The 14733-nt window shown below is 49.4% G+C and overlaps 1 protein-coding gene across 1 annotated transcript in view; it reads left to right on the top strand.

Annotated features, from left to right (window-relative positions):
• LOC138357610 (serine-rich adhesin for platelets-like) overlaps positions 1-5802 on the top strand; it is a 159563-nt gene extending 153761 nt beyond the window's left edge. Inside the window, 1 exon segment of the mRNA XM_069314602.1 lies at positions 1768-5802. Coding sequence (XP_069170703.1) covers positions 1768-1856 — 89 coding nt within the window. The 3' untranslated portion in view covers positions 1857-5802.
• The last annotated feature ends 8931 nt before the right edge of the window (positions 5803-14733 follow it).

Genomic DNA, 14733 nt, shown 5'->3' with positions numbered 1-14733 from the left:
ACTGTCGCTTCGTATCGTGCGGCGCTGGCGGAGCCGCTTCAGCTTGCTTTCGGTATCGATGTAACGTCTGCGCCGTTTCGCAAGCTGTCTCGTGCATTGTTTCACCTCCGGCCTGCTCATGCGTCGCCTGAGCCGTCCTGGTCTTTGGACAGAGTGCTCGCTTTCCTTTCATCTCCTCGTTTCGTTGTGGCCCCTTCGGTCCAGGATTGTTTTTCCAAGGCACTTTTCTTGTTGGCTTTGGCCTCTGGGGGTCGGGTAGGGGAGCTTCATGCTCTCCTCCGGCGCAGGGGTTTCTGCTCTTTTGGTCGTGGTGATAGTTTTGTTCGTTTGCAGCCGTCTCCTTCTTTTCTGGCGAAGAATGAGACTGCTGCGTTCCGGAGGGGTCCATGGGTGGTTGATGCTTGGTTGGTCAGGCCGGGGGTGCATCATGTTTTGTGTCCGGTTGCGGCGCTTCGCCGTTATTTGCGCGCCACAGCTTCTGTGTCCGGGGACGCGCTGTGGGTTGATCCGGTTTCCCTTCTTCCCTGTTCGCGGGTTCGGGTCTCTCAGGTCGTCCGCAGGGTTATTAGGTCCAGCCAGCCTGCGGTCTATCCCCGTGCCCATGACGTTCGTAAGTTCGCGGCTCTTGCTGCCGTCTTTGGGAATATGTCTTGGTCTGATATTCGGGCGCGGGGATTTTGGCGGTCGAACAGGGTCCTGGCTGCTCGTTACCTTGTGAATGTCCCTGGGCCTCGTCGGGCCTGTGTTGCTTTGGGTCGGCGGTTGCAGCCAGTTGTCTCGGCTTCGAGTTGAGGGGTGAGCGACGACCGCCTCCCGGGTAAGTCCCTCTTTTTCTGTCTGTGGGTAGTTAGCTCCGGGGAGCCGACGGGGCTCCCCCCAGAAAACCAGCGTTGAATGTAATGAAACGCCATTTTCTGGGTGAGTCCCAGAGGCTCCCCGGCATCCCTCCCTCCCTCCGGTCGGCGGTTTTTCGCGTTTTTGACATCCAGCCTCAAGAACTGAGGTGTGGGTAGCCTGCGCGGGGGGTCTGGGGCTCCCCCTTCCCCCTCCCGGGGAGGGGGGAGCTGCGCAGACAGCGGCGCGGCAGTGTGTGACGTCACACTAGTTTGCTTGTTTTCGGTTGGGGAGTTCTATCCACTAGTTCGGTTTTAGGTAGCAATTTTCACCAGAATAGGGGTTTGTTTTGGGGCGCTTACCTTTCTGGGTGCCTGTTCCGGTCGATGGCAGACATAGAATGCTTCCAACTACACGGGGGCTTCTATAGGCCATTGCTCCCCTTGCCTCTCTGAGGGGGCCCGGTTCTGGCCATGGTCCCCGGTAGGCCTAAGAACTCCATACACATGACTGATGCCAAAGTCTGACATTAGCATATCAGCCTGGGATAGCTCCGGGGAGCCTCCGGGACTCACCCAGAAAATGGCGTTTCATTACATTCAACGCTGGTTTTTTGCCACACTTCCCTACCCTATTGCGGCTAAAATATGCCACCTACGATTTTTTTGTTATTTTTTCCGTGATCAGGGAACAAAAATGAACACTTCTATAAGACGAAAGAATTTTTTGGATTTTTTTTTTTTTTGTTGCGCCTGTGGGTGTGAATTCCATTTGGGCCCCTAGCGGTTTGAGGGTTAAGTTAGATACATAATGTTGGATTATAGATAGAGCTGGTATATATACTATGACTAAAGCCAAAACAAAAGCCACAGCATTTTGGGCCATTAATTGTGCAGCCTGTGACAATATTTAGTAATCCTTGTTGCCTTACAGTTTCAGGCCACGACAGTGCTGAGGACGCTCTCACCTGCATGAAACTGATGCAGTGGAGAATCAAAGAAGATTTAAAAGGATTAAAATAACTACTCTGATGGTTGACTTACCGTGATAAGTTGGGATATATTTTTGTTATGATTTATTGAATATCTTGATCATCATCTTTTTTTATTTTTTTTTTTATACCAATCAATGTTGATTTCCTTTTGCCTAAGAAAAATATTGTTAGTCAGTTTTTAATACAGAGTACAACATAGTACCAGATACACTACACCTTGCCTTTATTATTTGTTGATCATGTATACTGATCAAAGATGATCATGTATACTGATCATAGATAATCATGTATACTGATCATAGATGATCATGTATACGGATCATAGATGATCATGTATACGGATCATAGATGATCATGTATACTGATCATAGATAATGTATTACTTGACCATGTATACTGATGATAGATGATGAGTTGTGTGTATGTATTGCCTGGTAAAGATGTATATTCAACCTTATGAGGAGTTACTTCTTTTAAAACATAAGAAAAGGAGTGAAATGCTCTTGGACCTCACGACTGACAGTTTTGTCACACTATATGGTGTGGCAGTGTTGTACAGGACTGTCACACTATATGGTGTGGCAGTGTTGTACAGGACTGTCACACTATATGGTGTGGCAGTGTTGTACAGGACTGTCACACTATATGGTGTGGCAGTGTTGTACAGGACTGTCACACTATATGGTGTGGCAGTGTTGTACAGGACTGGCACACTATATGGTGTGGCAGTGCTGTACAGGACTGTCACACTATATGGTCTGGCAGTGCTGTACAGGACTGTCACACTATATGGTCTGGCAGTGCTGTACAGGACTGTCACACTATATGGTGTGGCAGTGTTGTACAGGACTGTCACCCTATATGGTGTGGCAGTGCTGTACAGGACTGTCACACTATATGGTGTGGCAGTGTTGTACAGGACTGTCACCCTATATGGTGTGGCAGTGCTGTACAGGACTGTCACACTATATGGTGTGGCAGTGCTGTACAGGACTGTCACACTATATGGTGTGGCAGTGTTGTACAGGACTGTCACACTATATGGTGTGGCAGTGTTGTACAGGACTGTCACACTATATGGTGTGGCAACTCTAACATTGCCACCTTATATAACACTGCCATATAGTGTGACAGTGCTATACAAGACTGCCATACTGTAAGGTGTGGTCAGAAGGATAATATTAATAAATCTTTTATTGATCTCCCAATCATTTTGTAAATAATAATTGAATAACTTTAAGAAATTCTTCCTTTCCAATCAATTTAAGTTGGATCGTAAATAACCTCGTAAATATTTATGTAAAATAATTAGAGAATTGTAAAAGAATTCATGTGAAATGTTTAGCAGCAAGTTTGTGCGCACTGTACAATCCTTTTTAGTGATTTTTATTAAATTTTGTATATTTGGCCTGGATTATCTTTATGTTGTGTTCTAGCATAAAGGGGTGGAAGTCATGCACAATCTTTTCCATTGAAATATGCCACTTTTCATGGTGTAATTATTATATGTATCTATTGTATTCCTGTCTTCTAAATTATTATTTTTCATTGGTAAATGTAAGAGAGTTTAACTACAGTACAGTATTTAACGGGTTTTATCTTGAACATAGAAAGATTCTTTTTGGCTTGTGCACAAGGAAGAGATGAAGCATGCAGTCTGTTCAGTCTTGTTCGTGGTACACTGGTCTGGTACAGTCTGGCTCACTGTATACTGGTCTGGTACAGTCTGGCTCACTGTATACTGGTCTGGTACAGTCTGGCTCACTGTACACTGGTCTGGTACAGTCTGGCTCACTGTACACTGGTCTGGTACAGTCTGGCTCACTGTACACTGGTCTGGTACAGTCTGGCTCACTGTACACTGGTCTGGTACAGTCTGGCTCACTGTACACTGGTCTGGTACAGTCTGGCTCACTGTACACTGGTCTGGTACAGTCTAGCTCACTGTACACTGGTCTGGTACAGTCTGGCTCACTGTACACTGGTCTGGTACAGTCTGGCTCACTGTACACTGGTCTGGTACAGTCTCGCTCACTGTACACTGGTCTGGTACAGTCTGGCTCACTGTACACTGGTCTGGTACAGTCTGGCTCACTGTACACTGGTCTGGTACAGTCTGGCTCACTGTACACTGGTCTGGTACAGTCTGGCTCACTGTACACTGGTCTGGTACAGTCTGGCTCACTGTACACTGGTCTGGTACAGTCTGGCTCACTGTACACTGGTCTGGTACAGTCTCGCTCACTGTACACTGGTCTGGTACAGTCTGGCTCACTGTACACTGGTCTGGTACAGTCTGGCTCACTGTACACTGGTCTGGTACAGTCTGGCTCACTGTACACTGGTCTGGTACAGTCTGGCTCACTGTACACTGGTCTGGTACAGTCTGGCTCACTGTACACTGGTCTGGTACAGTCTCGCTCACTGTACACTGGTCTGGTACAGTCTCGCTCACTGTACACTGGTCTGGTACAGTCTGGCTCACTGTACACTGGTCTGGTACAGTCTCGCTCACTGTACACTGGTCTGGTACAGTCTGGCTCACTGTACACTGGTCTGGTACAGTCTGGCTCACTGTACACTGGTCTGGTACAGTCTCGCTCACTGTATACTGGTCTGGTACAGTCTGGCTCACTGTACACTGGTCTGGTACAGTCTGGCTCACTGTACACTGGTCTGGTACTCCTAATTTATGTATCTGTAAACTGACACAGTTTTCAAAAGATTGAATATATTGCTATTAAAGGTCAAGTTAATAGGTTTCTCTATAGACAGTTGACTGATGCACAATTAAATGATTTGTTGTCTTAAATATTACTTAATAGTTAAAGCTGCAATGATGCGCAGGAAGGCTGCAAGTGTATATATTTGTGTGTATCTTGTTATGTCTGCAAATACACACACAACGTTATTGTATGGGATTATACAGAGATACATCATGTTCGTGAGTTCACTTTAATGTTAAAAATATATATTTTTGTACTGTAAAAAAACTGGTCAGTTTTCTTATTGGCAATTTGTCATTGGAGTAGTGTAGTGACAGCTATTACAACCATGGGGGGCACACTTATTACAGAACTCGTGCTACTTGTATATAGAATAGTGGAGTCGTGCGCAAATTCCTCAGCTGTGTCACGCACATGTGAAGAGATCCCTCGTGGCACCACCACATTTTGCCTGCATGTATATTCTCCATTGTGTAAATATAAAGTGTAAATATCAATTAGAGTTTTCATACCAAATCAAAGAATGATCAACTTTTTGCAGTATGATGCATCAAATACCTGTCAAAGGGCATTATTGGCTGCTGTCAAATATTGAGCTCAGTTACATGTAAAGCATAACCACAAATATATGAAATGGTTCTTATACTGGTAAATCCACAACTTTTATTTTCAATACAAATTATAAACTAAATATCAGCAGTCAAGTTATATCTATTTCTGTTAGGAATGTTGGGACAAATTCCGTTCCATTAGTGTTATTGGATCTATCTTATTGGCATGGCTTTCCTGTTTCCCAGTGTCGGTAACACAAGTCTGTTACATTCATTGAGGTCCGTCTAGATCAAGACTCAACTGACAATAGTCACCTAACTCTTGGGTACTGATATGCTGCTAGGTAAACAGAGGCTACTAGTGCGAGCAAATGTGGCTAAACATCTCGTCCTGCCCGGGAAACAAACTCGGCTTCAAATAATTGCACCTCCAGTTAACAGTATCAGTGTCTGAGAAGATGAGTACTGAGTAAATAAGGTGTCTGGTTGCTTGGTGAACTTACCACATGAACTTAAGTATAAGCAAGTTTTTGCTTGAATATTATTCATGCTAAAAAAAATATCCAGTCTGCAAAGAGGTTAACAGGTTTTCCAGAAAAAAAACAATTAAAGTGTATATAACTTGCAAACATGTTTAAGGTCTAGTATTAATGAGTATTATTATAATAATTCATTGTGTCAGAGAACAGGCAGTCAGGGTGTGTTTATACACGTTAGGCTTATATCGAGGTCCAGAGGTGGAATTACAGACCCTCCCCCCCCTCCCAGCATGCAACCCCACAACAAGCTGACTAACTCCTGAGGTACCTACTTACTGCTAGGTGAAAAGAGGCATTAGGTGATAGGAAGTGCACCGAGCCATTTCTGTCACGCCAGGAATTCTCGAATGGGAGTTGAGAACAAACCCGACTATACTACCGGGACTCATAATTTTTTATGACAGTTGTCATAAAAATCTGATAGGGAGACCTTTCATACTCATTCTAAATATGGTTTAATTACATTTCATAATTTAAGTGTATACAATGCTAGCTTCCTAGAGATCCTTGATGAGAATAGTATGTTTAGTCAGCTGTGCAGTGATGATGGTGTTGAGTGCAGCACACTAGTGCCTGCATGTCTTGCATTTCAACCGCTAAGTAATGCCATTTATTGTGGTCACTTTCACCATGGTAATATTTGCCCAACACTTTCTCGCTTGTATATTCTTCATCACAACTAATTGAATAAATCATTTCAGTCTGGTCAACAAATGGAAAGAGATTTTTGGGGGGGAGCCCCTTCAGCTCCCCGGAGCTATCCGGGCTTATATGAATGTATTAGACCCTGGCATCAGTCAAGCGAATGGAGCTCTAGGCCTACCGGGGACCACGAGCCACAACCTGGCCCCCTCAGAGAGGCACAAGGTGCAATTGCCTGTAGAAACCCCCATGTGGTTGTAAGCATTCTATGTCTGCCATCAACCGGGTCAGGCACCCAGAAAGGTGGGCGCACCAAAACAAACCCTATATGGTTAAATGTTTGCTACTGAAAGCCGAACTCTCCAAACTAAAAACGAGTAAACAAGCATGATGTCACAACTATCACCACACCGCTGTCTGCACATCTTTCCCCCCTGGGAGGGGGAGAGAAGAGAGAGCTCCAGACCTCACGAGCGGGCTATCCACCCTCAGTTCTGAGACTGATGTGAGACCTGGTGGTCGTGCGACTCTGGTCCTTGGCATTGTCCAGTGCTGTGCCTCGTGGTGTGGTCTGGTCTTGTGGTAGTGTGGGACCAAGAGTAATTTCACCAGTACTCGGGCTGCATGCACTTAGGGTTACCTTCCCTAGGTGCCCTGTAAGTTCTACTGTGGAAGGGGGTTACCTTCCACAAGTCGCTTGGGACCTACCTTCATGGGGTATTTTGCTGCTCGGAGATTGGAGCACTTGGAGTCAGCTGGGTGTTTCATGTGTCTGTCTGCCTCTGGGTAGGGGTAGTTTCGTCACTGGTAGTATGCAAGGTGCTATGTAGCAAGTTTTCACCATAACATAGCGGCTGGCTCTGTTCCGCCTGGAGACATTGTACTCTTTCAGGGTTTTTCTTATATTTTTGTTTGCTGCCTGGTGGGGGTTCTGACCATTGGTGTTGTTGACCCTTATTTATATTCTTGGTGGTCCTCCACTAGGTCCCAGTGAGTGTACACGTCACATGGGTTCATCAATTAGTAGTTTGCTTGGTAGTTTGGGGTGCCAATTAACAGTACCTTGCCTGGGCTTCCCTTAGCAGAGCGTCTACAGGCCTTGGAAAACCCCACTGGGGCTCAATCATCCAATGGATACATCCCCTGGGTTCTATCTCACTTTGTGTGAGTTTGAAGGTTGCTCTGTCCCCTTGTCTCAGGGTGGCAATCACACCTTCGACCCGGAGGGCTGCGAATGGAGTTCTTTGCTTGTACTTCAGTTTACCAAATCCACTGTCTTGAATTTTGGGTGCAGGAAGCTTTGGCGTTACACGCGAGTTTTAGATTGCTGTATGGCACTTGGTTGCTCACACAGATGCCCCGAGGCTGCCCCATTTTCGTTATAGAGACCCGGACTTGGGGGGGGGGGGCATTAGTTGCCTCGACTTTGGTTTCGTCCCTTGACCTTGTCCTTCCCTTGCTTTTGTTCGTCCTCTTCCCCCCCCCCTGCACCCGGCTCCGAAGCATCTGATGTTTTTGGAGTCAAGGCAGGGTTTAGTTGGTGGTGAGACTCGGGCAGTTTCGGGGGATGCCCATCTGGTGTTGCGATGGAGTCATTTGAGCCTGTTACTCTAGCCGATGCTTCTGGGTCTGACCAGTGGGCCCCCCCCCCCCCCTTCTTTCCTGCTTTTCCAGTGGACTCTGCTTTTTCTTTTGAGGCAGAGAGTTAGGAGGACGGCCCGGCCCCGGGTCCTGGTGTGGAGGTTCCTGAGGCGGGGGAGGGGCTGGCTTGGTGGGGTTTGGGCCCCCATTTGACCCTGCTTGGGTGTTGGTACCCTCTGAGCGGGGCTTGTTGTTACTGGGGGTGGGGTTTTATTATCTAACTTTCCTGTACAAGTTTGATATAGCATCGGCTCCTACCCAGGTTCGGTTCCAGGTTCCCTTGGGTTCTTCGGTCCCTTCCTTCGAAAGGTTTTCGGCCTCCCGCATCCTGCCAGTGGTGCCAGTTTCTGAGCCGGTACAGTCTTCGGAACCGGCGACATCTGGTAGGTGTGGTGTTCGCTCTGCTTGTTGGTAGGCTTCTCGTAAGGGGGTGTCCGCCCTTTCACAGTTCATCCCATTGACGGGGCGATTGGAGGGGAAGCTCACGCTGTTTCCTCACACCTAGTCTCACGATTTGTGGGCTTGTTAGGTCGTTTCTTGCGACCTGCGGTGGTGATGAGTGGGCCCCTTCCCCTTCAGGGGGTTCAGAGCTGGCGGGGCGGGCCTCTTCTGCACTCTGTCGGGTCATCTTTAACAGGGTTCGCTTGGACATGGTCGAAATGTCCTCGTCCCTCAGGTAGGTTTCCCGCCTGTTTCCAGTTCCGAAACGGGACTGCATGGACCTGCCGTTCATTCTAGACTTGTTCCACCTGAACCCCTGGGTCTATTGCCCCTCCTTTCAGAAGAGAACTCTGTCCCAGGTCCATCTCCTTTTAGGGCCAGATGCTTGGATGGTGTCCCTGGGTTTGTGCAGGAGTCTAAACTTTACCATATTGGTCTACTTGCTGGGCTGGGTTTGGCTTCGTCAGGTGTTCTGGTCCCTTCCGCCTCTCTCGCGATCACTGGGTTCGGCCTCCGAGGGCGTTGCGTAGGCTGCTGTGTCGCTGGCTTCCTCTTCAGGTTTTTTGGAATTCAGTGCCTTGACGCCTACCTGAGCCCTCACTCGATGTGTTCACGGATGCGTCGTCTCTTGGCTGGGGCTTTATAACCAGTGCTCACCAGGCCGGCCAGGGGCGGTGGGGCCCGTTCTTCCATCGAACCCACAGCACAGTGCGGGAGTTCACGGCCGTGTGGACGTCACTTCAAAGGGTTCAGGTCGCTCGAGATTCAACGATACGGCTCCATTCTCCCTTGTGGTTTATTGCCTGAACCACGGGGGTTCGATACTGTCCTTGGCTCTTTGGGGCTGGATGCTTAGAGTGACTCGTCTGCTGAGTTTTCAGGGTTTGGCTCTCTTGGCCATTCACATTCGAGGGGTGTCCAACGTTGTGGCGGATGACCTGTCACGGTTCATTCCCCTGTCCAAGGAATGGACGGTCGACGCCGACTCGTTCCATTGGTACTGCCTGAGGTACGGGCTCCCGGAGATGGACCTCTTCGCATCGGCGTGGCCAAAGCATCTCCCAAATTATATGGCGCCCTTCCCCGACTGCGAGGCCGTCGAGGTCGATGCCTTCAGGCAGGACTGGTCCAGGTGGGGTTACCTGTACCTCTTTTCCCTGGTTCGCTTTTGCTCCAGGTCCTGGCTTGCCTGGAGACTTACCAAGGGAAAGTAGTCCTGTTGACCCCTTGGTGGCCAGCCCAGCCTTGGTTTCAGGTGCTGTTTGCTCAGTGTCCGAACCCGGGGGTCTTCCGGCGCCTCCGCCTCTTTCAGCAAATCGGCCAGTTCATTACGTAGCGGGTTCGATCTTCTCTTCAAGTCTTCGCGTCTGGTCTTTCTGACGCGGGTCTATCACCACTTGTATGGTGAGCAGGTGGCTTCATTGATGGTGTCCCACTTGCGTGCTTTATCTCGGCAGCAGTATGAAGTTTCCTGTCGGTTCTTTCGTTATTTGTTGTCCAGCCGTAGGTTTTCTTCAGTTTCGGATTAGGTTGTCTTGTCCTTCCTTTCTTGGTTGTTCCAGGACCGTCATCTAATGTCAAATACTGTCACCTCGTATCCTTCTGCTCTGGCGGAGCCGCTTCAGCTTGCATTCAGGGTGAAAGTTACTTCTGCTCCATTCTGCAAGCTTTCTCTGGCCTGCTTATGCACTGCCTGAGCTGTCCTTGTCATTAGATAGGGTGTTCTCTTTTCTCTCTTCTCAGATTGTTGTGGCCCCTTCGGTTCAGGATTGTTTTCTTAGGCTCTTTTCCTGTTGGCGTTGGCCTCTGGGGGTCGGGTTGCAGAGCTTCATGCTCTTCTCCGGTGCAGGGGTTTCTGCTCTTTTGGTCGTGGTTATAGGTTTGTTCGGTTGCAGCCGTCTCCGTCTTTTATGGCAAAGAATGAGACGCCTGCTTTCCGGAGGGATCCTTGGGTTGTTGATGCTTAGGTGGTTCGGCCGGGGATGCATCATGTGTTGTAACCGGTTGCGGCTCTTCGGCGCTACATGGGCGCCACGGCCTCGGTGACCGGGGACGCATTTTGGGCTGACCCAGTTTCTCCTCTTCCCTGTTCCAGGGGTTAGGATGTCCCAGGTCGTCTGCAGGATTATTTGGTCCAGCCAGCCTGTAGTCTATCCTCGTGCCCATGACAATCGTAAGTTTGCTGCATAGACTGCCGTCTTTGGTAATATGTCTTGGGCTGACATTCAGACACAGGGGTTTTTGGAGGTCGAACAGGGTCCTGGCCGCTCGCTACCTAGTTAATGTTCCTGGCCCTAGTCGGGCGTGTGTCGCATTGGGCCAGGGGATGCAGCCAGTTGTCTCGACTTCAAGTTGAGGAGCGAGTGGCAACTGCTTCCCTGGTAAGTCCCTTTTGTTTTATCTTTGGTTAACTAGCTCTGGGGAGCTGAAGGGGCTTCCCTCAAAAACCAGCATTGAATGCCATTTTCTTGGTGAAAATGCCACTGAAAATGTCACTGAAATGCCATTTTCTGGGTGAGACCCAGAGGCTTCCCACAACCTTCCCTCCCTCCCTCCGGTTGGCAGTTTTAGTGGTTTTGACATCCAGCCTCTGAAATGGGGGTGGATAGCCAGCGAGGGGAGGAGGGTCTGGAGCTTCCCCTTCCCCCTCCCGGGGTGGGGGGGAGCTGCACAGACAATGGTGTGGTGACGGTTGTGACGTCATGCTTGTTTGCTCGTTTTTAGTTTGGGGAGTTCTGCTCAACAGTTTGGCTTTCAGTAGCAAATTTTTAACCATATAGGGTTTGTTTTGGTGTGCCTACCTTTCTGGGTGCCTGACCCGGTCGATGGCAGACATAGAATGCTTCCAACCACATGGGGTTTCTGGAGGCCATTGCTCCTAGTGCCTCTGAGGGGCCAGGTTGTGGCTCGTGGTCCCCGGTAGGCCTAGAACTTCATTCGTTTGACTGATGCCAAGGTCTTATGCATTCATATCAGCCCAGATAGCTCCGGGGAGTCTTTGGGACTCACCCAGAAAATGGCATTTCATTACATTCAATGCTAGTTTTTTTAATAATGAGGAGTATCTCATACTCTTAAAATATTTCCATGTGAACTTGTAAAGTATTTCTCAGCAATATATTAAATATTAGAAATCAACACTAGTTTTCTGGGGGAAGCTCCATCATCTCTCCCGGAGCTATTCAGGCTGACATAGATATTAGCTTTCTGGCATCATTCAAAGTGCATGAAGTTCGGCCTACCGGGGACTACGAGCCACAACCTGGCTCGGGTTCTGGCTCATGCCCCTCAGACGAGGCACGAGGAGCAATAGCCTATTGAAATCCCCATGTGTTTGGGAGCATTCTATGTCTGCTATTGACTGGGTCTGGCACCCAAGAAGGTTGGCTCTCCAGAACAAACCCCTATTCTGGTGAAAATATTGCTACCGAAAGCCGAATGAGTGGACAGAACTCCCCAAATGAAAAGTAGCAATCGAGCATAGCGTCATCACGTTGCCACGCCACGCTGTCTGCGCAATGGCCCCCATCCCCGGGAGGGGGAAGCCCCAGACCCTCGCACTGGCGATCCAACTGACAGTTCTTGACTGATGTGATACTGGCAGGTCATGTGCCTCTGGCTCCTGAATTGGTCTCAGTTTCTTTGCCTTGTGGTGTGGTCCGTCTCTACAGGTGGTGTGTGAGCCAGGAGTAATGTTCCACAGTATTCGGGCTGCATGTGCCATACCTCCTGCCGACCCACATTATGCTTTCGTGATGGATCCGTATTCCTTCGTGTATGGATCTTCGTGTCCTTCCTGAATTCGTTATGAAGTTCAGGAGGAGTCCTGGTTTGCAGACTGCCCTCACTTTCCCTCTTGGAGGCATGGCATACAGTCTGTCGATCCCGTACGCTTGAGTGGCAGGAGGCTCACACGGCTTTGCAGGTTTTCCTGGGGGGTGAATTTGAGCATTTTAATGCGTGCTTGTTTGCCCCTCCCCTTCCACTGGATGTTGGGGTGATGCAGCTTTATGTTCAGGTTCCTTTCCTTTCGGCTGCTTTGGTCGACGAGGATTCACGTACACATGGCCTGCTGGCTTCGGCCCTGCGTTTCCTCTCCCTCCTTGAACTGTCCTCGGACTGGCTTCAGGTGGATGTTGAGGTTCTTGTGGCCGCCTCTGGGTCTGGTGCGTTGCCCTCGGCAGCGAGTGTGTCGCCTGCATTGTTGAAGCTGTTCGTGCAGCTCCTGCAGGATGTGGTTTTGCGTTTTTTTGCTTCTTGAGTCGCGTGTCAGCAGGCAGTGCTTGTTTCTTCCTTTGAATCCGCTTGGGCCCTAACTCAGACTGTCTTCCCTTTTTGTCCATTGCTGTTTGCAGAGTTTGCTGTTGTGCAGTATCTGCAGGCAGCTTCGGCTAGTTGCTGTCCTATGTCAGGAATTGTTGGTCCTCAGTGTGTGGGCTCGTGGTTTTCCCATCGTGGTAGGCCTGTGGTGTCAGATTCGGTGCCGGCGCAACCTTTGGTGCCATCTGTTTCTGTTTGGCATGGAGATTGCCCAGTGTGCTGTTTAGGTGCTTGTAAGATGCGTCGGCCCTTTTGTTGTTCGTCCTATTGACAGGGCGGTGCGGGGTTGGGGCTCGCTTTGTTTGCTCGTGCCTGGTCCCACGCTTTGTGTGCCTTTGTGATTTCCGCCTCTCGCGACCGCTGGGTTGGCCACCTGGGGCTTTGCATCAGTTACTGAGTTGCCGGCTTCCTCTTTGGGTTTTTCGGGGTTCAGTGCCCTGGCGCCTACCCGAGCTCTCGATCGATGTGTTCACGGACTGTTCAGTCCGCCCAGGAATGTTGGGGTCTGTTTTTCAGTCGAGCTCACAGCACGGTGCGGGTGTTCACGGCTATGTGGATGTGACTCCGGAGGATTCAGGTCTCTCGTGTATCGACGATCAGGCTACATTTGGATTGTTCCCCAGTGGTTCATTGCCTGAACTGCGGGGGTTCGCTGCAGTCCTTGGCTCTTTGGGGCTGGTCGCTTCAGGTGACTTGTCTGCTGAGTTCTCGGGGTTTGGCTTTCTTGGTGGTTCACGTTTGTGGGGTGTCCAATGTCCTGGCGAACAGCCTGTCCCGGTTCATTCCCCTTTCCATGGAATGGACAGTCGATGCTGACTCGTTCAGTTGGCTCTGCCGGATGTTCGGGCCTCCGGAAGTGGATCTCTTCGCATCGGCATTGTCAAGGCGTCTCCCAGTATACATGGCGCCCTTCCCTGACTACGAGGCTGTTGGGGTCGACGCCTTCTGGCTGTACTGGATGAGGTGGGGTTACCTATACCTCTTTCCCCCTGGTTCGGCTGTTGCTCCAGGTCCTGGCTCGCTCGGAGACTTACCAGGGGGAAGAGTTGTTGTTCTGGCTCCTTAGTGGCCTGCCTAGCCTTGGTTTCAGCACTGCTTGCTCAGTGTCCGAATCCAAGGGTTTTCCCGCGGCTTTGCTTCTTTTAGGAGATCGGTCCAGCCCAGTACTAGGCTGATTCGTTCTTCTCCTTGAGTCTTCGCGTCTGGAGTTTCTGACTCGGGTTTATCATCATCGGGTATGGGGCGCAGGTGGCTTCGTTGTTGGTCTCCCACCTGCATACTTCGTCTCGGCGGCAGTGTGAAGTTTCCTAACGGTCCTTCCGGCTTTCCATCCTGCGTAGGTGTACTTTGGTCTCTGCTATGGTTGTTTTGTCCTTCCTTTCGTGGTTTTTCAGGACCGTCCGGTTGGCGGTGTTTTTTGCGTGTTTTTGACATCAAGCTTAAGAACTGTCGATTGGATTGCCAGCGCAAGGGGACTGGGACTCTCCCTTCCGCCTCCCGGGGAGGGGGGGGGGTTGCGCAGACAGCAGTTTGGCAATGTGATAACGTCATGCTTGTTTGCTACTTTTTGTTTGGGGGAGTTCTGTCCACTCGTTCGGCTTTCGGTAGCTATATTTTCACCAGAATAGGGGTTTGTTTTGGGGCGCCTACCTCTCTGGGTGCCAGACCCGGTCGATGGCAGACATAGAATGCTCCCAACCGCATTGTTTTTTTTATAGGCTATTGCTCTTTGTGGGTCATCTGAGAGGGCCAGGTTCTGGCTCATGGTCCCCGGTAGGCCGAACTCCATGCACTTTGACTGATGTCAGAAAGCTGATATCCATGTCAGCCTGGATAGCTCCGGGAGTCTCTGGGACTTACCCAGAAAATGGTGTTTCATTACATTCAATGTTGGTTTTTTGTATGATTCATTGCTGTAGAGGCATTTGTAGGTGAACAAACTTCTTACCCTTAGTGAAATTTTTTATATATTGTCATTATTTTGAGTGGCATATATGCATGAGGATGGTCCATACTGCACTGTTTGCATAGTTATATCTGTAGGA

The sequence above is a fragment of the Procambarus clarkii genome, chromosome 79 (assembly GCF_040958095.1).
Source record: "Procambarus clarkii isolate CNS0578487 chromosome 79, FALCON_Pclarkii_2.0, whole genome shotgun sequence".
Lineage (NCBI taxonomy): Eukaryota > Metazoa > Arthropoda > Malacostraca > Decapoda > Cambaridae > Procambarus > Procambarus clarkii.
Note: the sequence above shows the minus strand (reverse complement) of the source record. Positions and strands in the feature narration are given on the sequence as shown.